This window comes from Coturnix japonica, chromosome 19, assembly GCF_054131305.1.
Source record: "Coturnix japonica strain WE chromosome 19, WE-NBRP24, whole genome shotgun sequence".
NCBI classification, from domain to species: domain Eukaryota; kingdom Metazoa; phylum Chordata; class Aves; order Galliformes; family Phasianidae; genus Coturnix; species Coturnix japonica.
This window is the reverse complement of record NC_140681.1, coordinates 4,060,227-4,082,287: the sequence shown is the minus strand read 5'-3', so window position 1 is coordinate 4,082,287 and position 22,061 is coordinate 4,060,227. Positions and strand designations below refer to the sequence as shown.

General features: G+C 52.4%; 1 protein-coding gene and 1 long non-coding RNA gene across 7 annotated transcripts; one reads left to right on the top strand and one right to left on the bottom strand.

The window, feature by feature from the left end:
• The first annotated feature begins 173 nt into the window (after window positions 1–173).
• MYH7B (myosin heavy chain 7B) lies at window positions 174–21,946 on the top strand. 6 transcript variants are annotated; one of them, XM_085519530.1, is made up of 43 exons: window positions 174–282; window positions 974–1,129; window positions 1,952–2,055; window positions 3,328–3,471; window positions 3,576–3,732; window positions 3,837–3,864; window positions 4,811–4,907; window positions 5,821–5,844; window positions 6,425–6,517; window positions 6,945–7,008; window positions 7,130–7,228; window positions 8,224–8,327; window positions 8,548–8,686; window positions 8,970–9,088; window positions 9,296–9,445; window positions 9,538–9,708; window positions 10,129–10,308; window positions 10,392–10,524; window positions 11,053–11,129; window positions 12,357–12,444; window positions 12,840–12,957; window positions 13,530–13,653; window positions 14,089–14,225; window positions 14,504–14,759; window positions 15,301–15,543; window positions 15,919–16,095; window positions 16,423–16,568; window positions 17,148–17,238; window positions 17,372–17,761; window positions 17,899–18,025; window positions 18,138–18,256; window positions 18,456–18,652; window positions 18,819–19,168; window positions 19,400–19,524; window positions 19,701–19,816; window positions 19,961–20,153; window positions 20,259–20,462; window positions 20,555–20,680; window positions 20,793–20,963; window positions 21,062–21,166; window positions 21,434–21,529; window positions 21,606–21,743; window positions 21,832–21,946. In XM_085519530.1, exons 2-43 carry the CDS (start codon window positions 1,033–1,035, stop codon window positions 21,838–21,840), a joined length of 5,826 nt encoding a protein of 1,941 aa, XP_085375656.1. In that variant the 5' UTR covers window positions 174–282; window positions 974–1,032; the 3' UTR covers window positions 21,841–21,946. The 6 variants fall into 6 exon arrangements, with proteins under 6 accessions (XP_085375656.1, XP_085375661.1, XP_085375658.1 ...); XM_085519535.1 differs by lacking the exon at window positions 4,811–4,907 and having other exon boundaries at window positions 264–282; XM_085519532.1 differs by lacking the exons at window positions 174–282; window positions 974–1,129; window positions 1,952–2,055 and adding an exon at window positions 2,266–2,376.
• LOC146757806 (uncharacterized) lies at window positions 11,671–12,840 on the bottom strand. Its single transcript, XR_014935751.1, has 2 exons — window positions 12,516–12,840; window positions 11,671–12,016 (listed from the first exon to the last, which is right to left on the bottom strand). It is a non-coding gene; the product is annotated as an uncharacterized LOC146757806 (long non-coding RNA).
• Window positions 21,947–22,061: the final 115 nt, after the last annotated feature.

The window sequence follows — 22,061 nt, the reverse complement described above, 5'->3', positions numbered from 1 at the left end:
TGCTTTGCAGAGCTGCACTGCCTGCAGGGACTGCAGTCCCTCTCTCTGCCTTTGTGCTCGCCTGACAATACAGGAGTAAAAATAACCAGGCTGCATCTGCAGGGAGATAAAAGTGAAGTTTGCCTTTTGTGTCTGTCCGGGCAGTGGGACAGCAGCACCAATGGAGCTGTGTGGACATGACACATGGGAATTTCTGACATATCTTTTCCCACTCTGACCTTGACAGACACAATAAAAAGGGGCTTTGCAGCATGCACACAGCCACTCAGTCCTATCACTAAGGTTAGTAAGAAAGAGCATGTCTGTGTGCGCGCTTCTCTTCCTCTACTAACCCTCCTCACCTCCGCAGGGTGGATGTTTCTGCAGGACGGGGGCTGACTGCAGGCACAGGGTGGGATGAACCTGAACCAAGAGCATTTTGCTATAGTTTCTGTGCTTTGCCAGCTTGCCTGGTGGTGTTGTTCCTAACAGTGTTGGCATTTTGGCGTCCTGCAGCGGGATGTTGCATGAGATGGATGTTAGAAAGCAGTGTCGTAAAAGTGCCTTTCCAAGCAGCTGTCAGCTCGGTCCTCTAGAATAAGGTCTTCCAAGGGAATCGTGCCTCCGTTCCTGCTTTTGTCATTCTGCAAGATTGCTCAGCAGCATGAACACGGGTCTTTACAGAGGCTTTGTGTAGAGCACCAAGGCTCCAGCAGGACTGGAGTAGCTTTTAGCTGGCTTTGTCAAGAAAATGGGTGCCACCACCAACATCTCGCCAAGCCCTAAAACACAAGTGTTGCTTTTGACACCAGTGTGATACAGGCTTGCACAGCAGCAGAAGGGATCGTGTTGTTACTGCAGTTATTATTTGCTAGTATTGTCGTCGCTGTCTTCTCTCACTCTCTAACATCAAGAGCATGTTTGGTGACTGATAGCAGCCCAATGATGGGTGCCTTCTCTGTGCACTGACCTCTTACCTCTTCCCTCCTTTCAGCGTTCAGGTGTCTTTCATTCTTCTTTTGCTGTTGCCAAGTCCTCCTCCAGCCAGACAAGATGTCTATGCTGGACATGAGCGAGTTTGGGGAGGCTGCTGAATACCTCCGAAAAAGCTACACAGAGCAGCTGAAGCTTCAGACGATCCCATTTGATGGTAAGCCCCAAGCTCTCGGTCATGGCTCTCAGTGGAGATGCTCCCATCCCTTCCCTGGGTCTGTTCCCTGAGACATTGCAGGTGCTGCAGAGTTACCCCCGGCACCCCAGAGAATGGGGGGATCTCAGAAGGTTTCTGAGTGTCCCTTTGGCTGAGGGTCTTCTGTGACCCTGAGGGACAGGAGGACTGGGGGAGATGGGCTGAAGGACTGGTAGTGGCAAAACCTCCTGCATCTCTATTGGAAGTGTGCAGAACTTGCTCTAAACCATCCCACTCTGCCCTGTGCTTTCTGATACATCAAACCAGGGGAATTTCACTTCTTGCCTTCCTTTTTTATTACAGTTTGCCTGCAGGCACATGGAAAACATCAGACTTCATTCATATATTTGACACAGGCAAATTAAACAGCTGCCAAACATGGAAAAGGCAAAAAAATCCTCACTCCTATCACCGAGACTGTAGGAAGGAATAATCGCTGTCCTTCCACATTACCACACTGCATTCACGCAGCATTCTTTTGACACTTTTAAATAGTTTTCTACACATCACCATATGCTTCCCTTCCCTTCCCTTCCCTTCCCTTCCCTTCCCTTCCCTTCCCTTCCCTTCCCTTCCCTTCCCTTCCCTTCCCTTCCCTTCCCTTCCCTTCCCTTCCCTTCCCTTCCCTTCCCTTCCCTTCCCTTCCCTTCCCCTCCATTCCCCTTCTTTCTCTCTCTGCTGTTCCCTTCCTTCTCTCTCTGCTCTGTCCTTTCCTTTTCTCTTCCTTTCTCGTTCCTTCTATCCTTTCCCTTCTTTTCCCTTCCTCCCCTGCCCCCTCCCCAGGGAAGAAGCGTGCTTGGATACCGGATGAGAAAGAAGCTTACATTGAAGTGGAAATCAAAGAAAGCACCGGTGGCAAAGTCACTGTGGAAACGAAAGATAAGCAAGTAAGCAAAATACCTTTCCTTTTCCAAGGGCCTGCAACTATGTGTGGAGGGGGGATATGTGTGACAGGATCACATCTGAACCTAGCCAAGCTGAGAACCCATCCCCACTTAGCACTCAGTTGTCCCCCGAGGGCTGCCCATGGCTTTGTCACTGTGCAGTGTCAGCACACTGTAGGCCAAGGACCGCCCAGCATCCCCCACCAAATGTTTCAAACCCGGGGTACCGGGCAAGGAGAGAGAAGGGGACAGGAATCAGCTCCAGCTCAGCCCATTGCAATGCTGAACCATTAGCCTTGCTAATCTTGGAGGTAAAAAGCAGAGGTAAGGAGACAGGTCTTGCTTGTTTTAGCCTGGATTTGCAGTAGATTAAGCAGTACTGGTTGGGGAACGGAGAACAGGCAAAGAACAACGAGCATTACAAATAGCTGCAAACGAGATGAATTAATATCTCCTCCTCAGTGATGCAAAGTGCATGGCAACACTGCTGCCATGCAGAGACTCTTACTGGTATAACATGGGGAAAAAGAACCAGGTGCTGACCTGGTTGTGTTTGTTACCTAGCTAGATTTCACGGCATTGAGAACTGCTTGTGCCTGCCTGACTTAACTACATCTAATTGCCTTCGGAATGTGCCAAGGCTTTGGAAAGGTTTTTATCCGAAATGGGAGGAAAATAATAATAATAATAAAAGAATTCCTCCTATGAAAGGTAACTTACTGTGGAGGGGATTTGCCAAAACCCGAAGCTGTACCTGCTGCCTCACGATCTCACTTCCAACCGAGATGGTTTCAAGAGACAAACCCCACTCTTACTCTTCCATCTATTTCCCTTCTAACCCATCTAACACCTTTCACCACCCCGTGCTTAATGCTCACCTATTAAAGGAAAAAAAATCTAGGAAAGATTTTGTTTCAGATGCATTAACAAGCCCATTTGCTAAATCCAGGCCCTTGCATCTAGATATGTAAGGTGATAGTTCCCCAAGGCTGGGATTTGAAGGATTAAATGGATCCAGCTCGAAGTGGTGGGGTATGCACTTCAGCTGTCTGCCCAAATAACCACAGACCTCTTTGATGGGACAAGGGGTGCTGAGCACTATACAGGGGCTGTGCCTGTTCCCCTGCCCTGAGGATGGCACCCCCAGGAGGGCAGAAGGACCCCATGGGGCAGAGGTGATACCTGCAGGGAAATGTCCCCATAGTGGAGCTGGGAAGATGTAGGGCTGGAGGCTGCATTGGGTCCAAGCCCAGTGCCGCCATGTCACTCTGACAGACACGGGTGGTGAAGGAGGATGAGCTGCAGCCCATGAACCCCCCCAAGTTCGACATGATCGAAGACATGGCCATGCTGACGCATCTCAACGAGGCCTCCGTGCTCTACAACCTCAAGCGCCGCTATTCCCACTGGATGATCTACGTAAGCTGCCACGGCTGGGGGGTCCCTGCCTCCCTTCCCCCCACCAAGAGGGGGTGGGCTGCCAGGGCTCCCCATCACCTCAACCACCCCCTTCCCACCCACAGACCTACTCGGGGCTCTTCTGCGTCACCATCAACCCCTACAAATGGCTGCCGGTCTACACTGCGCCCGTGGTGGCGGCCTACAAGGGGAAGCGGCGCTCTGAGGCTCCACCACACATCTACTCCATCGCTGACAACGCCTACAACGACATGCTGCGCAGTACGGGCGGGGGGCAATAGTGGTGTAAGGGGGGCACTGCTGCCAGCAATGGCGGAGGGTTGGGGGGGGCAAAATGCACTGACTGCTGCCTCCTTCCCTTGCAGACCGCGAGAACCAGTCCATGCTCATCACGTAAGTCTCTCCCCTCGCTTCCTGCCTTCATTTTCCCCCCCAGCCGCCATCTTGCTGCCCTCCATCCCACCCTAGAGGTTGTCAGTCTGTCCTACAGTGCCAGGCTCCATCTTTGCACCATGGATGGTGGCCGTGACCAGAGGGAAATGGCAGCGATGGCGGGCGGAGGGACAGCGGGCGACGTGGGAGGGTGTAGGCCAGGTTGATTTCAAGTGACATATAGATAAGGGCTATATAAAGGACTCAAAAGGACCCCAGGCTTCTGCCAGGAGCCACGGACATTTTTAGCAGCGGCCATAGCCTAATTAGGTAATGCAGGGGCTGAGGAGAGATGCTTGGCTCTGGTCCTGCGTGCTGTGCTCCCCGGCTCCCCCCTCTCTTTGTCATCTGGGATTACAATAGGGAGCAGCTATCTATAGGGATGAGCTCACCAGGCCCTTTGCAGTCGATGAGCCACCCAAGCCCCTTGCTCACCCAGCCCTATGTGGGTACAACCTGGGCAGGATCGGCCATGCCACGCCATCCTGGCCATGTCCAAGCAGCCAACAAAGTAGGGTGTGCTGAAACCAGTCAGCACTCATCCCGTACTCAATCCCAGACAGCTGAAGCCCTGGGGCAGGGCTGTGTGCCCACCAGCACAAAGCTCAGCACCGCCTCAATGTCTGCTGGCACCTCCTGACAGCCACACACAGCCCCATAGCAGAGGGGCTATGACGGCAGGCTGACATGGTGCAGGTTTTGCTCATTTCCACACCACATTTGCCCTCCCTTGAGAACGGCAGAATGATCACCCCATCACCCCATCCCTCCCTCGTGCTTCGCTTACCCTACACAGCACAACCAGTGGGGTGGCTGGGCAATGCCGGTAGGTTCGCAGGGTCTCTGTTTGAAGTGTTGCCTTTTCTTTGCCTCATATCCTTGATCTGTGTATTTCTGTTACCCTAAGCGGAGAATCTGGTGCTGGTAAGACTGTAAACACCAAGCGGGTCATTCAGTACTTTGCCATTGTCGCAGCCTTGGGCGACACACCGGGCAAGAAATTAGTAAGACCTTCTTTTGAAAGAAATTCTTGCTGTTTTCTTCCTTCCTTTTTTTTTTTTTTTTTTTCCCTTTTTCTTCTGTTTTTCTCCCTCCCCCCACCTCCCTCCTTCTTTCTCCCTTCCCCATTTCTTCTTTTTACTTTCCTTTTTTAATTCTTCTCTCAACTTTTTGCATTTGGAAACGTGTTTTGGTCTGACCCGCTCAGGGCTTGGCTTTTCCCCTGACTTTTGAACAAGCAAGGCTTGAAACTATCTTGCTCAGGGGGGGAATGGATATTTTTTTAAGCACCTGCTCACTCTGAGCATCCTGGAAGAGTCATTTCAGATGCCCTCTTTATCTTCTCTTCCTTCCTTCTTCAACACCCCACAGATCTTCTTAAGGAGCTCAATGAGAAATGGAGTAAAGCTGCCGTTTCCCACCTTGGCTCTTTTAAGCCTTGCTTTTCTTCCTTTTCTCCTCTTTTTCTTTTGTTGTTCCCCCTTTTTGTTGTTTTGACCCTTTTCTACCTTGTGCTTTTCTTGCTCTTGTTTTGATTCTTTGGTGCTGGTTATTTTTGTGCTGCTCTTGCAATTGCTTCTTTCTTCTTGATACATTGAGGCTCCAGCCTGCTTTCCCCTTATAGAAGCAAACTGGCTGCTTTAGGTATCAGACAAACAATACTTCAGTATTTTCTTTACTCTTACTTGGTTTGGATTTAACTGTTCTTGCTTTTTGATGCATTTCTTCATTTTCTTGAGCTAATCTATTTAACAACTTTTTGGCATCTCTTAAAAAAGTTTAATCCTCCCATTATTCTTTTTTCTTGGGCCGTTTTTGGCACTAAATGGCCATGTCCTGCTTTTCTGACCGTGCTTCTTGTGGTTCTTACCTGGCTTTTCTGGATTTCTAAAGATAATCTTCTTTTCTTTCTTTTAGGCAGCTCTTGCCACTAAAACTGGGGTAAGTGTTACAGACTCTTAATCTTTAATGCTGACGACAGGGTTCTGCTGCAGTGGATGCCATGGCAGGGTGATTGATAGGGAATGGCTCAGCCATTGTAGCAGCTCAGCTGTATGCCCGTGGCTTCCAGCTCCTCTTTTGGAGCACCAAGGGGCTGCATTTAGCTTATACACATGGCCAACTGCATTCACTGATGCTTGAACTATCCAAGTCCTTGGTTTGGTGGAAGGGGAAATGCCTGGCAGAACCTAAAATGCTTCGGAATGTGTGGCAATGTGTGCTTGCTCTTGGTTGGCACATGTAGCAACCTAGGAAGGGAGCAAAGGATTTCTGGGTGCAATTTAGGCAAGGGGAATCCCAGAGAGAGCATGGCTGCAAAATCCAGCTCTGCTGACCCCAAATTCAGCTGCATCCCCTCGTGAGACAAAATGAGACTTCAGGAACAGTGGGCTCTAAAGGCAACAAACAAGCGCAGCAGGCAGATGGGCACAGAACCTCACACTCCATTTCTTTGTGATGTTGGTGACTGATCCCCTCTGGCTGAGTGAGAGCTGATGCATTCCTTGGTTTTGTTTTACAGGGCACCCTCGAAGATCAAATCATTGAGGCTAACCCAGCTATGGAAGCTTTTGGCAATGCCAAAACCATAAGGAATGACAACTCCTCACGTTTTGTAAGTGTCTTAGAGAGACGTTGCTGATGTGCAGGATATGCATAAGCTAAACGCATCACTATTGCTTTTGTATGGTGGGGGTGCAGAGGTAGCTCATTTCTAGGAGGACTGGACTGCAGAGCCAAACTTCTGCTGACTAAATTGGTGCAATGGATGGTGTGTTGGTCAGAATGAATTGCCCCTGTCCCTTCCGTGGACCAGCAATCAAAGCCCGGAGTACTTCAGCTGAGACAGATAAATGTGTGCCTTTTAGGCAGCTGCATCCCTTTTGTAAGCCCAGCCTGGGTCTGCGTTGGGCTGTAGAGCTGATTGACCACAGGTGGCTTTGATGTCTGCTCTTGTGCTTTAGCTATACGAGTTTACTAGGAGCTGGAGTTGTGTCTGTGTAGACAAAGCCCGGTCTTTACTTCCCTGTAAATGCTTTCAGGGCAAGTTCATCCGCATCCATTTTGGCCCCTCAGGGAAGTTGGCCTCTGCGGACATCGACATCTGTGAGTACCACGTGCCAGCTGCAGGGGGGTGGATTTCTTTCTCCCTATTTCTGCTGATGTTGGGTCACCTCCAGGGAAAAGCAAACCCTCTTTCTAACCTCTGTGCCTTGTTTGTTTCTAGATCTTCTGGAAAAATCAAGAGTGATTTTCCAGCAACCCAAAGAGCGAAGCTACCATATCTACTACCAAATCCTCTCTGGAAAGAAACCAGAGCTGCAAGGTAAGGCAGCGAAAATTACAACATAACCTTTACAGTGTGACAGCTTGAAAATAGCTGGGAAGAGCTCTGCTTTGGGTGTCAGGGCCCTGCTGTGCACAGGGGCTGAGCAAACCCAGCTCACTATACAGGTCTGGCCCTCGAATGCTTTGATGATTGTGCAGGATTGTAGGATTTTCAGGTAATTCAGGGTGGAGAAACCAATCGCTTTAGTCTGAAAACTAAAGCCATTTCTGCAGCTGTCTGGAGGAGGGACAGTGATTGCTGAGCCTGTCTGCAGGGTGGGAGTGCACCTTGCTAAATTGCCTTGTGCAGAAACTCCTTGTTGAGTGGCTCTGCACTGACTTCACATGCAGGTGGGATATCTACTCATTTTGGGGTGGGGGGGAAGTGTTTTGCAGTCTGCTCTGAGCTCCTTCCACCCTACAGCCATCATTTTCCTTCAGGTGAATTTGCAAACAGCTGCACCTCATTCTTGCTGCAACAACTCAGGTGTTGACATATCCTAAATGTGTTCCCCAATACAGTCCCAGCTGACCCTGAATTTGCCCTGGAGCCACTCTTGTGTGCTGGGCAGCCCTGCCCTCTAGATGCCAGGTTGCACGGAGTGCTCAGGAAACCTTTCCATGCTGCAGAAAGATGGGTGGCACGATGCCCTGCGGAGGTCAGCCACTTGGCTGCAGGCTCTCGAGCCCTCTGCTGGCTCCAGAACAATACCTTATTAGGCAGGTCTGGATTGCTGCACTGAGCAGTAATCTTATCTGGTGGTCACAAGGACATGGATGGCCACTTCTAAATCAGTCTGCAACAAAGCCATCTCCCAAGATAGCAAGCAGGAGGAACATCACAGAGAGGTGGACCCATGGGAAGGCTTGTCCTGCTGGTTGGTGCCATCTAGTTGAGGCCAGCGTGGTCTTACCTCTTCTGTATCCAGTGTTGCCCCTTTTGCACCAGCTTTGTCACTCTGGCCTCACTGCATGTGTGTCTTCCCACTACAGACATGCTGCTGCTCTCCCTCAACCCCTACGATTACCACTTCTGCTCTCAGGGTGTAACAACTGTGGACAACTTGGATGATGGCGAGGAGCTCATGGCAACAGATGTATGTGTGCTTCCTTCATGCCACAGAGCCAGAAGTGGGACCTGGGGGAGGTCATGGGCGTCCTGGGGGAGCTGGACTCATAGAGTGGGATTCCTCAGCCAGATGTTCACCAATTAGAGCATCCTGTCCCACTCAGCCCCATTGGGAGACAACAGGAGCACCCACCCTCGCCTCAGGGTGCTGATTTTGTTCTGTCTGTGCTATTTTGTCTCCCCCTCAGCATGCCATGGACATCCTGGGCTTCAGCAACGATGAGAAATACGGCTCCTATAAAATAGTGGGCGCTATCATGCACTTTGGCAACATGAAGTTCAAACAGAAGCAGCGGGAAGAGCAGGCAGAGGCTGACGGCACTGAAAGTGAGTTTTAACCTGTGCTGCCAGATTCACTCAGTCTGAACTGAGCATCCAACCTCCAGTGAGGGCAGGTTGTGAAAGCAGCCCTGGGCTGGTCTGTGAGTGTCAGTGATTGTGATCCCAAGCAGCTGCAGTGTGAGGACACAGAGGAATGTGTAATCACTGTACAGCCACCGGAGCAGACTCTGCAGCAGTATAGTTAGCACTGATCAGCAGAATACCTGGTGGTTTTTCTTCTCCCGCGGCTTACTTTCTAGTTTCCTAATGTCTTGTTATGGTTTTACAGGTGCTGACAAAGCTGCCTACCTCATGGGGATCAGCTCAGCTGACCTCATCAAGGGGCTGCTCCATCCTCGTGTGAAAGTGGGCAATGAGTACGTGACCAAAGGTCAGAACGTGGAGCAGGTGGGTGTTTCAGGACACAGGCATCGATACTCATGCTGGTATGTGATCCTCTGCAGTCAGACCCTTTGTATAGTGTTACCTACACAGGATGCCTGGTATTTAGGGAGGAGATCCCAGAGCGCTATAAGGTGCTCTGCTGGAGCTTAATCCCTGCAAAAGCAATATGATGCGTGGTGCTCACACCTGCTCCCTTGTTTCCTTTGGCAGGTTGTCTATGCTGTGGGAGCCCTGGCTAAAGCCACTTATGATCGTATGTTCAAGTGGCTGGTGACTCGGATCAACAAGACCCTGGACACCAAGTTGGCCAGGCAGTTCTTCATTGGAGTACTGGACATTGCAGGCTTCGAGATCTTTGATGTGAGTTCTATATCCCCCTGCAGTGGGTTCGGGGGAATGTTGTAAAGCTCTGGAGCTTTACCTGCTGAACCAGGTTGGTTTTGTTCTTGCAGTTCAACAGCTTTGAGCAGCTGTGCATCAACTTTACTAATGAGAAGTTGCAGCAGTTCTTCAACCACCACATGTTTGTCCTGGAGCAAGAAGAATACAAGAAGGAAGGCATCGAATGGGTCTTCATTGACTTTGGCTTGGACCTACAGGCTTGCATTGACCTGATTGAGAAGGTAAAGCATGAACCAGGACACTGAACTGGTATTTCTGATAGCTTGTTTGTAAAGACTGGAACAATGAGAGATGCTTTGCTACCAGAAATAGTTAGTCTCTCCCCAGTCAGTGGCAACTGGACAACTTCATTTTCCCTAAGAGCCTTCAGCTCATTGATTGGACCTTCTGCATCTGGGCAAGAGCAATGTCTTGTAGGCCTGGCCAGTCCCACTCTCACTGGGTAGAAGAAGCAGCCTGGGGTACACTGGGAGCAAGGAGGGTTTGCCCCATGGCAGATATCTTGTACTATTTGCCTGAGTGAGGACGTGACCAGGTCAGGCCTTGCCTCACATTGCCCAGTAGCACGGAGGGTTCTCCATTCTGGGATGACACATGGCAAGAATTATATCAGATTTTCTCATGCCGCCTTTGCTCTGCAGCCAATGGGAATCCTGTCCATCCTCGAAGAGGAGTGCATGTTCCCCAAAGCCTCTGACATGTCGTTTAAAGCTAAGCTCTACGACAACCACCTTGGGAAGTCACCCAACTTCCAGAAACCCCGGCCTGATAAGAAGCGGAAATACGAGGCTCACTTTGAGCTGGTGCACTATGCTGGTGTGGTATGTCTCTGCCTGCTCTTCTGCAGCGCTCACACTCCTCTTGCAGGGCTGAGCTTAACTTTGCCTTTCTCCTTTACCCGCAGGTGCCGTACAACATCATTGGGTGGCTGGACAAAAACAAGGACCCCCTGAATGAGACAGTGGTGTCTGTCTTCCAAAAATCCCAAAACAAGCTCCTGGCCTCTCTCTATGAGAACTATGTGGGCTCCAGCTCAGGTGAGGAACAACCTCATCCTTCTTTGAGCTGGACTTTGATCCCTTAACAGCAGAGCCTCATCACACCCACACCCAGCTGTAGGTGGAGCAGCCTGGGCAAAGGCAGGACCCATACCAACCCTTAAAACCTCTCACCTGGGTGGGTGCTCTGGATGTGCAGCACTAGCCAAGGGGCTTTAGGTGGCCGTGCAGAAGCAGGCTGAGCCTATGTAGGTCTGTACGACTGGTAGACCTACAAGAAGTGAAATAGGATGTGTGAAGGACTGACCTGTTGCCAAGAGATGGGGGGGGATGACATCAAAGCTGGATGCTGTGGGAGGAGTTTTTGTCAGGTTAAGTCTGCAGCTGGGTGTTCTCTGCTTTACAGAGAGCTATCTCTGTATCTCTGTATATCTCTGCTGTCTCTGCTTTATGGAGAGCAGGGGCTGTGGGCATATTGCTGACATTTTCAGTACAGAGAAGCTATGGAGTCCTTCAAAGCAAGCTGACACTTTGCTGCTGTACTTAATCCATATTTTAACCCAACAGAGGAACCTCACAAACCAGGGGCCAAGGAGAAACGTAAGAAGGCAGCTTCCTTCCAAACAGTGTCCCAGCTACACAAGGTAAGAGCCAACCCCTCACATGTGGCCATGAGGGATTTATGTACAGAGCATCCCAGCACCAGTCCTACTCCCCTTCCAGATCTATCTTACACATGAGCTCCTCAGTTTTGAAGGATCACAAGGGATCTAGAGAGTTTTCTTGACTAGACAAAAACTCCTGGTGTCTTCTACTCATCCCTGGGCAAAGGTTGATCCTGTGCCTGGCAGAGTCCCAACCCTGTCCCCGTGCTGCTAGGGAAGGATGTGGGGCTCCAGGCTGGGAGAGCCATGGCTCCCTTTGAGCTGGGGCTTGTGTTGCTTCTGCCCCACGTGATGCTTGTGCAGCTCCTTCACCTTTGAGGGAGCGGCAGTTAAGACTTGTAGTGATGTTTAGATAATGTATTACATGAACATCACTTTAAGTCTGTGCTACTTCTCTCCTCATTCTTGTCGGCCGGAAGGACAGCCTTTGGGCAGAAGAAAATGGTCTCTGAGCAGGCAGCTCTCTGCTCTCCTATCCATGGAGAGCTACGTGACAGCTCAGGATAACACGTGCCCCTGATCCCATGCTGACCATGGCATTTATTTGTCCATCCCAGAGTTCAGTCAACTTAAATACAGCACAGAGAAGTGTCTGTAATCCCAAAGCTGTGGTCTGCTGTGTCAGCATTATGGTGGCAGGGTGTTCATAGAGAGTCTTACTATCAGATCCACTGAGAGCTCTGGTAGCCAAGGAGAGGTTTCTGGGGACAAGGTTCCTGAGCAAACCCCATTCAGGGAAGCAGGTGGTGTTTTTTCTTCTGGACAACTCAGTTCCTGGGAGGTGTCTGTGGTGAGAAGTTGCCCCATGATAGGACATGCCAGAGCTGGTCTTGGACTGGCTGAACCTCTAAGGTGGGAAAGGCAGCCTGGGGAAAAAAAACAAGGATGCAAATGCTTTTCCCACAAGAAGAGGCAGGACTGTGAGTCATCCCAAGATTCAGGGCCTCTGACATTGTTCTACTGTAGGGCTTTAATCCTCAGCTCTGCTGTCCTGCCAGGGCATGCTGGTCTCCAAGCAGATGTTCACGGAGTCCCTCATGAGCCAGAGCAGACACAAAGCCACTGCAAGGATGGAGGAGGCTCAGGCTGGCCTGGCAGGGTCCTCTGTCACTGCTAAAGGGCATGGGCAGCACTCTGGGGTACAGGGAAAACCCCTATTGAGATGAGTGCTGCAGTTGATATGGATGCCCCATGTCTGCCCTACAGGAGAACCTTAACAAGCTGATGACCAACCTGCGCTCCACTCAGCCCCACTTTGTCCGCTGCATCATCCCCAATGAGACAAAGACCCCAGGTATGCATGGACCGAGACAGCACCCTGGCAGCTCGTCCTGGCAGGGACTCCTGTCCCACTCCTGTACCCACCTGCTACATGGTCCTTTCCTCGCAGCAGTTCTGCTGTTGCTGAGACCTGACTCCATCTCTGTGTGGCCCTTGCCAGTCTCCTCTATCAGGGATGTAGTTTTGCCAGGCTCCCAGCCTTGCACTTGTTTGACATCAGGCATAGATGAATTACTCAGACTGATTTCTATCCTCTTGGGCCTGGGCTGCAGCACCATTGCTCTGTATACGCTTAGAAAACAGCTTAACACCTGTGTTCCCAGAACAGCTCTCATAGGCTGTTTGCAGAGTTCAGGTCATGCTTCCTCTTGGGCTGAGTGTTTCATCTGTCCCTACTCTCACCCCTAGGAGCCATGGATGCCTTCCTGGTGCTGCACCAGCTGCGGTGTAATGGTGTCCTTGAAGGTATCCGCATCTGCCGTAAGGGATTTCCCAACAGGATCCTCTACGCAGACTTCAAGCAGCGGTAACTCCCTCTTCTCCCCTCCCAGATAAAGTCCCAGATTGTGCACGGCTGCTCTGAAGCCCACACTATGTGCAGTGTGTACACAGGGCAGGATAGCTGTGTGGTTATCTCTGTGGTGCTAAATGTGGATAGTTTTGTGCCAGGCACAGTGAGACTGCAGGAGTACCGATATTTAAGGTGCTGAATGCAGGACTGATGCAGGTGATTGGTGGCCAGGCACAGGACCTCTGATCCTGGTTCTGATATCCTTCTGCTCTTGGGATCATTACCATTCCCCAAGTTGGCTCCACTTATCCTGTTCAGCCTGGGCCTGAGCCAAAGTGAGGCCAGTGGCCTCCTCCTGCACTGTCCTCCTCCTGTACAAGGGCTAAGATATGGCAAGGTCTCCTGTCTACTCTGCAGCAGATCCCAAACTGAAGCCTAGAGCTCCTGGTCCATTTGTGGCTTCAGCACATACTGTAGTGATGCACTGCTAGGGGAAATGGCATAACTTGGATATAGGGACAATGATGGAGCCACCAGTTCTGTGCTGAAGTCCTCTTGAATTCCCTCCCCCTGCTTTGTGCTTGCAGCTACCGTATTCTGAACCCAGCAGCCATTCCAGATGACAAGTTTGTGGACAGCAGAAAGGCCACAGAGAAGCTGCTGAGCTCTCTGGAACTGGATCATTCCCAGTACAAGTTCGGTCATACCAAGGTGAGATCAGGCAACTGCTGGTCCTTGGGAGGGAGGCATTATACTGCCCATCTCACTGCAACCCCAGTTGGCTGGTACTTCCCAGCCTGCCCCCTGTCTGACTACAGCTCTGCTGAAGCCCTGTGCTCTGCAGGCTGAGCGTGACCTCCATGAGACTGAGGGAAGGTAAAAGTGAGCTGAGATGAAACAGTTGTGGGTGCTGCTGCCTGAGCCCCTACCACCCACTGCAGCAACTAATCCTACTGGGGGTATGTAGGGAGGGATGCAAGGCAAGGAGAGCTGGTGTCCAGCTGCTCCCCCCTCTGCAGAGCCTGGGCTCATGCTCTGCTGCTCTGAATATCCCCACTTTGGGCTGCACATATTGCTAAGGTCATGTCACCCATGAGCTCTCTGTCCTCTTTATGTTTGACTCTGTTCTCACACCTTTGCCTACAGGTGTTTTTCAAGGCTGGTTTGCTGGGCTTGCTGGAAGAGATGCGAGATGAGCGCCTGGCCAAGATCCTGACCATGCTGCAGGCCAGGATCCGTGGGCACCTCGCGCGCGTTGAGTATCAGAAGATCATCAGCAGGAGGTAGAGTTGTGGGGGCAGAAAGAGTTTTGTGAGTGCTTCTTTTTTCCTCTGTGCATTTCAGTTTCTGGGTTGCCTGGTCTGCTGGTTGGTAACCCTGCACATAGCAGCGGGTTGAAACTGGATGAGCGTTGTGGTCCTTTTCAACCCAGGCCATTCTGTGATTCTGTGATACTGCCATTTGTCTTGCTGGTGGAGAATGGAGTCAGGTGTCTGCTGCAATTAGAGCTGGAGGTGGGTCATCTACACCCATGATGATCCTTGTGCTTGTATTCTTCCAGGGAAGCCCTCTATACCATCCAATGGAACATCCGAGCCTTTAATGCTGTTAAGAACTGGTCCTGGATGAAACTGTTCTTCAAGATCAAGCCTTTGCTGAAGTCTGCTCAGACTGAGAAGGAAATGTCCAACTTGAAGGAGGAGTTCCAGAAGCTGAAGGAGGCTCTGGAGAAGTCAGAAGCAAAGAGGAAGGAGCTGGAAGAGAAGCAGGTCTCCATGATCCAGGAGAAGAATGACCTGGCTCTCCAGCTACAGGCAGTGAGTGCCTCACCCTCTCCCTGGCAGCATAAACATAGTGCAGGGTCCGTGGGTAGAGAAAGGAGCAGAGAGTTCTGGAGTTTCCTTCTTCAGACTCCAGCAGTTCTGAGACCCAGGCATTGCCACAATCCATTTGAAATACAGTGTTAGACTCGGTGAAAACCTGAAGCTGCATTCCAGGCTTGTTGTCTCATGGCTGCTGTGGGAATTCCTGGTTCCCTGGCTCTGAAAAGGGTGATCTCAGGTGGAGGTGGAAGTGATGGGAATGTTTGCTGTCCAAGCTGTGGCTGATGTGTGGCAGTTCTGTGCCAGGAAGTGTCAGTTCAGTGTTTCTTGCCTCTGGGCAGAGTTGGTGCAGTTAACTCTTTGGCTCTGATCAGTGTTAGCTGTTGTCTCATGGCCTGGCATGGAGCTCCTTTCTTTATACCTGATCACTTTGGGTTTGCTCTGTCTTCCACTTCTTGACTTTTGCAAGGACATTGTGACTGCTGTATGCTTTTGGGGCAGTGGGTGAACACCAGCTTTCCTGTGTCTTTCTTAGGAGCAAGACAACCTGGCAGATGCAGAGGAACGTTGTGACCTGCTGATCAAGTCCAAGATCCAACTGGAGGCCAAGGTGAAGGAGCTGACAGAGCGTGTGGAAGATGAGGAGGAGATGAACTCAGACCTCACTGCCAAGAAACGCAAGCTGGAGGATGAGTGTGCAGAGCTGAAGAAAGACATCGATGATCTTGAGATCACACTGGCCAAGGTGGAAAAGGAGAAGCATGCCACCGAGAACAAGGTAACTGACCCTTCCTGCAGGGAACAGCCTAATTTCTAAGATATGTCAGCCACTATAGGGGTATGTAAGGGAATTCTTGGGGACAATACTGTTAATGTGTTGGGAGATGAGGCTGAGAAGAGTGCAAAAAGGTTGTGGGAGAGAGCAAAACCCCACAGTGTCCATGTCTTACTGCATGGGATTGGCATGGGCAAATGATTCTGTGTAATAGCAAATGTTTGGGGGTTTTGACCAAAGCCAGCCAAGGGGAAAGGAGCTGGTTGCTGTTGTGGGGCTGAACTGCTGTTGATCGTGGATTCCTGCCTTTCGTAGGCCAAGCTGCTGTATTAGCTTTGCATCATCTAAGAAGTTGCACTTTTAACCTATCTGATCTAGGTTAAAAACCTGATCGAGGAGATGGCTGCTCTGGATGAGATTATTGCCAAGCTGACCAAAGAGAAGAAAGCACTACAAGAAGCCCATCAGCAGGCCCTGGATGACTTACAGGCTGAGGAAGATAAGGTCAACACGCTGACCAAAGCCAAGGTCAAACTGGAACAGCAAGTGGATGATGTGAGTCATGGGCCAGTGACACTGAAGGGAGAGTGGTTTGACTCAAACACCTCTGGGCTGCCACTGAGTGGGGTCTGGAACATGTGGTGATTATTGATTCCCATGCAATAAGACTAACTGGTGAGCAACCTCATTGACAAACTGCCCCTGAACCAAGTGGTGGCCCATTGAGAGCACCCCTGGGCCAACAGAAAGTAACAGGAGGCCAACTGGGAAACAGCTCAACTCCCAGGGCTGGGTGAAGTTCCCAAGCAATGGGTATGGGGGAGGTCAGGCACTACTGGGGGTTCTTCTCCCTCCCTAGCCTTGTTGCCCTTTCTTCTCCAGCTGGAAAGCTCTCTTGAGCAAGAAAAGAAAATCCGCATGGACCTGGAAAGAGCTAAGAGGAAACTTGAAGGAGATCTGAAGCTGACACAGGAGTCTGTGATGGATCTGGAGAATGACAAACAGCAACTGGAGGAGAAACTCAAAAAGTGAGTGTGTGGTGCAGGCAGGGCTGTGTATTTTTTATCTGTCAGTGCCTGCTTCTAAACCAGGTAGAAACATGGTCTTTGCAGGAGCTGTTGGGATGTGGCTTTGCGCTCTGCCACATGTGATCATGTCAAAGCAATAGGAGGGTTTAGTTTTAATGGGTGCTGTGCAGAGGTGCTGCAGAGGTCCTGAGGGGTTTCTCAGCTGCAGAGACTGTCAGATCAGGGAGTTATAGGGCTTCCTTTGAACAAACTTGATTCTAATTCAGAGCTGAGACCTCAGCTATAAGTACAAACTTCATCACCTGGTCGCTCCAATCCCCAGCTCTAGTTGGGGAACTGGAGAGCAGCACCTGGGGCACCTGCAGGTAAAATCTAACAGCCAGGCAATCTGCCACCTCCCTCAGAACATCCCGTCTGCTGCTCTTCACCCTGTTGGTCACTTTCCTAAGAGGGTTAGTTTATTTTTCCTCTGATCCTGGATAATACAGTGCAGGGAATACGTTTTCTCCAGCTTCAAGATATGAAGGGCAGGACAGCGTTTGTCTGAGCAGAGCTGAGCTCTGCCTTCTTTCTGTACAGGAAAGACTTTGAAATGAGTCAGCTGAACTCAAGGATTGAGGATCAGCAAGTGACTGAGGCCCAGCTGCAGAAGAAGATCAAGGAGCTCCAGGTATGGTCTTGTTCTCAATAGCCCAATGGCCCCAGATTCCCATCAGATGTAACGTGCCGGGGTCATCTGTGTAGGTTGGCCCATTGTGGGGAGCAGAGATGCTGGAGCATCTGCCCCATCCTGTCCCTCCTAGGCCCGTATTGAGGAGCTGGAGGAGGAGCTGGAGGCTGAGCGCGCAGCTCGAGCCAAGGTGGAGAAACAGCGGGCAGAAGTGTCCCGGGAGCTGGAGGAGCTGAGCGAGCGGCTGGAGGAGGCTGGAGGAGCAACGTCTGCACAGCTGGAGATGAACAAGAAGAGGGAGGCTGAATTCCTGAAGCTGAGGAGGGACCTGGAGGAGGCGACGCTGCAGCACGAGTCCACGGCGGCTGCTCTGCGGAAGAAACACGCAGACAGCGTGGCTGAGCTGAGCGAGCAGATCGACAACCTGCAGCGTGTCAAGCAGAAGCTGGAGAAAGAGAAGAGCGAGATGAAGATGGAGGTGGACGACCTGTCATCCAACATCGAATACCTCACCAAGAACAAGGTGGGCGCTCCACGCTGGGCGGCTTGTTCTTGAGCAGGGCTGTGAGGTCCCAGGGCAATGCAGTCGCTGAGCCCCTCCTGGGAGGATGCTCTTTGGGCAGAGCCTCGTCTCATGTGGACTTTACGTGTTGTATTCAGGCCAATGCTGAGAAGCTGTGCCGCACCTATGAGGACCAGCTGAGCGAAGCCAAGTCCAAGGTGGATGAGCTGCAGCGGCAGCTGAATGATGTGAGCGCACAGCGGGGCAGGCTGCAGACTGAGAATGGTAGGTGGGGGATGTGTGGCTGTTCCTGTACTGGCCACAAGATGTGTGTGGCTGTGGGCTCGTTCATGGGTTTCCAGCCCCATCACGGCTGTTCGGCTCTGTTTGAAACCAGGGGAGCTGAGCCGGCTGCTGGAGGAGAAGGAGTCCTTCATCAACCAGCTGAGCCGTGGCAAGACCTCGTTCACACAGACCATTGAGGAGCTCAAGAGGCAACTAGAGGAGGAGACCAAGGTGAGACTGCTGGGGTATGGCTGGTCTCAGGGTGGCTCAGTGACAGATGGCAGTGCAGTACTGAGGAGGTGGGATGTAACCTACATACAGATGCACCAAAACAGCCTTTAGCCACTGAAAACCAGAGTTCCTTCCCTGCTAACATCCCAGCTGGCATCTGGCATCCAACTGCTCGTCTCATGAGCTGTTCCTTCCTCAGAGCAAGAATGCCCTGGCACATGCCCTGCAAGCATCCCGCCATGACTGCGACCTGCTGCGGGAGCAGTACGAGGAGGAGGTGGAGGCCAAGAGCGAGCTCCAGAGGAACTTGTCCAAGGCCAATGCTGAGGTGGCCCAGTGGAGAACCAAATACGAAACAGATGCGATCCAGAGAACAGAGGAGCTGGAGGAAGCCAAGTGAGTCTCATGCCAGGATTAGGTTAATTGTGGGTGGCAGGTTTCTATTTAAGGTTGAAGCCCTCCCAAATCCAAGGTGTTTGGAACAGGCCAAGGCCTTCCCTGTGGAGCTGCAGTTGGGCTGGCACTTGGGCTGGAAGCGTTTACTCCTTGCTGCTGTCTGCAGGAAGAAGTTGGCCATTCGGCTGCAGGAAGCGGAGGAGGCTGTGGAAGCTGCCCACGCCAAGTGCTCCTCACTGGAGAAGACCAAGCACCGGCTGCAGACGGAGATCGAGGACCTCTCGGTGGACCTGGAGCGAGCCAACTCTGCCTGTGCTGCCCTAGACAAGAAGCAACGCAACTTCGACAGGATCCTGGCCGAGTGGAAGCAGAAATATGAGGAGACTCAGGCAGAGCTGGAGGCGTCGCAGAAAGAGTCACGCAGCCTGAGCACGGAACTCTTCAAGCTCAAGAATGCTTATGAGGAATCTCTGGACAACCTGGAGACCCTCAAGAGGGAGAACAAGAACCTGCAGGGTAGGTGTTGGGGTCAGGCTTTCCACTCAGACTGCTGGAAGGGAGCACAGCAGGGCCCAGCAAAGGGGGCTGGTTCCTATTCCCCAGGCACAGCCTCAGCACTGAGGCTGCTGCTCCTCCAGGGTCTGGGGAAATGTGGGCTCAGCTTGGGGGGGGGGGGTGATGAGTGTGTCCTGCATGGGGCTGGCCCTGCTGCCCTGCTCCTGACCAAACACCTTCTGCTCCTGCCAGAGGAAATTGCTGATCTTACCGACCAGATAAGCATGAGCGGCAAAACTATCCATGAGCTGGAAAAGCTGAAGAAAGCCCTGGAGAATGAGAAGAGCGATATTCAGGCAGCGCTGGAGGAGGCTGAGGTGTGTCTGTGCTTCTTACAGATGCTCACAGATGCATCTGTGCCCCTGGACTCCCTGCAGCTATGGGGAAATGGTGCTGGGGTGGCTGGATGCACCCCTGTGTTCTGCTTGTGGGGGCTGGGATGGGAGGAGAGGCTTCTATGGGGGACTTTACCCAGAGCTGCTGTTGTCTGTAGGGAGCCCTGGAGCATGAGGAGAGCAAGACGCTGCGCATCCAGCTGGAGCTGAACCAGATCAAGGCTGATGTGGACAGGAAGCTGGCGGAGAAGGATGAGGAGTTTGAGAACCTGAGGTGTGTGTTGCATGGGGACAGGCTGGGCTCTTGCTGTGGGCTGAGCCAGCATCATGGCCATGATGAGACAAGCACCTCTGGCTGATGCTGACCCAGAGCAATGTGCCCCGTATGAGTGGGGCTGACACACCATCCCTCCTGCAGGCGCAACCATCAGCGTGCCATGGACTCCATGCAAGCCACACTGGATGCTGAAGCTCGGGCCAAGAATGAGGCTGTCCGGCTGAGGAAGAAGATGGAAGGAGACCTAAATGAGATGGAGATCCAGCTGAGCCATGCCAACCGCCAGGCTGCCGAGTTCCAGAAACTGGGCCGCCAGCTGCAGGCCCAGATCAAGGTGTGTGTGGGGGGATGTGCTGACTGCTGTCCCTGTGCCACCCCCCCATTCTCCCAGCTCTCTCCTCCTCATTCATATCCCCACTGACCCCACGCTGCCCGGCAGGACCTGCAAATTGAGCTGGATGACACCCAGCGTCAGAACGATGATCTGAAGGAGCAGACAGCAGCCCTGGAACGCCGCAACAACCTCCTGCTGGCGGAGGTGGAGGAGCTGCGGGCTGCCCTGGAACAGGCTGAGAGGAGCAGGAAACTGGCAGAGCAGGAGCTGCTGGAGGCCACCGAGAGGGTCAACCTGCTCCACTCACAGGTGAGGGGCTGCAAAATGGCCCCTGGGGCACAGGTGAAACAGGAGCCTGTTGGGTAAGGCCAGTCCTTGTGGCACTGCCTGTCTGCCTGCAGAACACCGGCCTGATCAACCAAAAGAAGAAGCTGGAGACCGATATCTCCCAGCTGAGCAGTGAGGTGGAGGATGCTGTGCAGGAGTGCCGCAATGCTGAGGACAAGGCCAAGAAGGCCATTACGGATGTAAGAGCGGGGTTATAAAGCATGCTGCTGGGTGAGTGGGTGGGAGGAAAGGGTCTCAGAGCTCTTCCAGGCAGGGCTGCCCAGTGATGTCTCTGGGCACTTGGCTTTGCAGGCTGCTATGATGGCAGAGGAGCTGAAGAAGGAGCAGGACACGAGCGCGCACCTGGAGCGGATGAAGAAGAACATGGAGCAAACCATCAAGGACCTGCAGATGCGCCTGGACGAAGCGGAGCAGATTGCTCTCAAGGGGGGCAAGAAGCAGATCCAGAAGCTGGAGGCCAGGGTGAGGAAACAGGGGCAGAGCCCTGGTGGCACTGAGGGGCTGGCTCTGGCTGTCCCTGCCTGGGGTCCTGTGGCTGAGGTGGCCTCTCCTGGCTGTAGGTGCGTGAGCTGGAGGGAGAGCTGGATGCGGAGCAGAAGAAGATGGCTGAAGCCCAGAAAGGCATTCGCAAGTATGAGCGGAGGATTAAGGAGCTGAGCTACCAGGTATGGACACAGCTCCAGCCCCACACTTTCCCCCCTTTCCTCTGACCCTCATGTTACTCAGCACTGCCAGCATCCACCCCCTGCTCAGTGTTGATGGCATAGACTCAGCTGAAGACTGGGACACAAGCAGGGGCAGCCTATGTGGCATGGAGCTGGTGGATGCAAAGGGCCCCTGGAAGCACAGGGCTGCCTTGGACTGGGGCTGCAGGGCTGAGGGGTCTTTCCCAGCACTGGGCCCCTGCTGACTGGGGTGGGGGGCACTTGCAGACTGAGGAAGACCGTAAGAACCTGACCCGGATGCAAGATCTGATTGACAAGCTGCAAAGCAAAGTCAAGAGCTACAAGCGCCAGTTTGAGGAGGCAGTAAGTGCACGTCCCCACCCCTGCAATCCTATGGGGGTACTCAGGTCAGTCCCTCACCCTGTCCCTGCCCCCCCAGGAGCAGCAGGCCAACTCCAACCTGGTGAAGTACCGCAAGGTGCAGCACGAGCTGGATGATGCTGAGGAGAGAGCTGACATCGCTGAGACGCAGGTCAACAAGCTGCGTGCCCGCACCAAGGAGGTCATCACCTTCAAGGTAAGGCCCAGCCCTGCTGCACACCCTCTGCAGTTGGAGGAGCAGCTGCGTGGCACCAACACCCTTTTCCACCCTTCTTTCTCACCAGCACGAGTAGCAGGAGCCTGGCTGCCTGCCCTGCCACCTGCTGCACCTCGGAGGCAAATGGCTGCAACAGTCACTGCCAGCTTCACACCCAGTGAATAAATGCAGCTGTGCCAGGACCGGCTCCTTTGTGTCTGTGCTATTACTGGGGGCTGCAGCATGAGGTGCAGGGTGAGCTGGGATCTCTGGGGAGCATCTTTCACAGCCAGGCAGCAGCAAAGAGGCCTTTCCTCA

Excerpts from the sequence above, each read along its gene's own strand:
- MYH7B (XM_085519530.1), top strand. The coding sequence starts at position 1,033 with ATGTCTATGCTGGACATGAGCGAGTTTGGGGAGGCTGCTGAATACCTC. Across the intron at positions 19,525-19,700 it reads CAGCGCTGGAGGAGGCTGAG|GGAGCCCTGGAGCATGAGGA; the intron begins GTGTGTCTGTGC and ends TGTTGTCTGTAG. Across the intron at positions 21,530-21,605 it reads AGCGCCAGTTTGAGGAGGCA|GAGCAGCAGGCCAACTCCAA; the intron begins GTAAGTGCACGT and ends CTGCCCCCCCAG.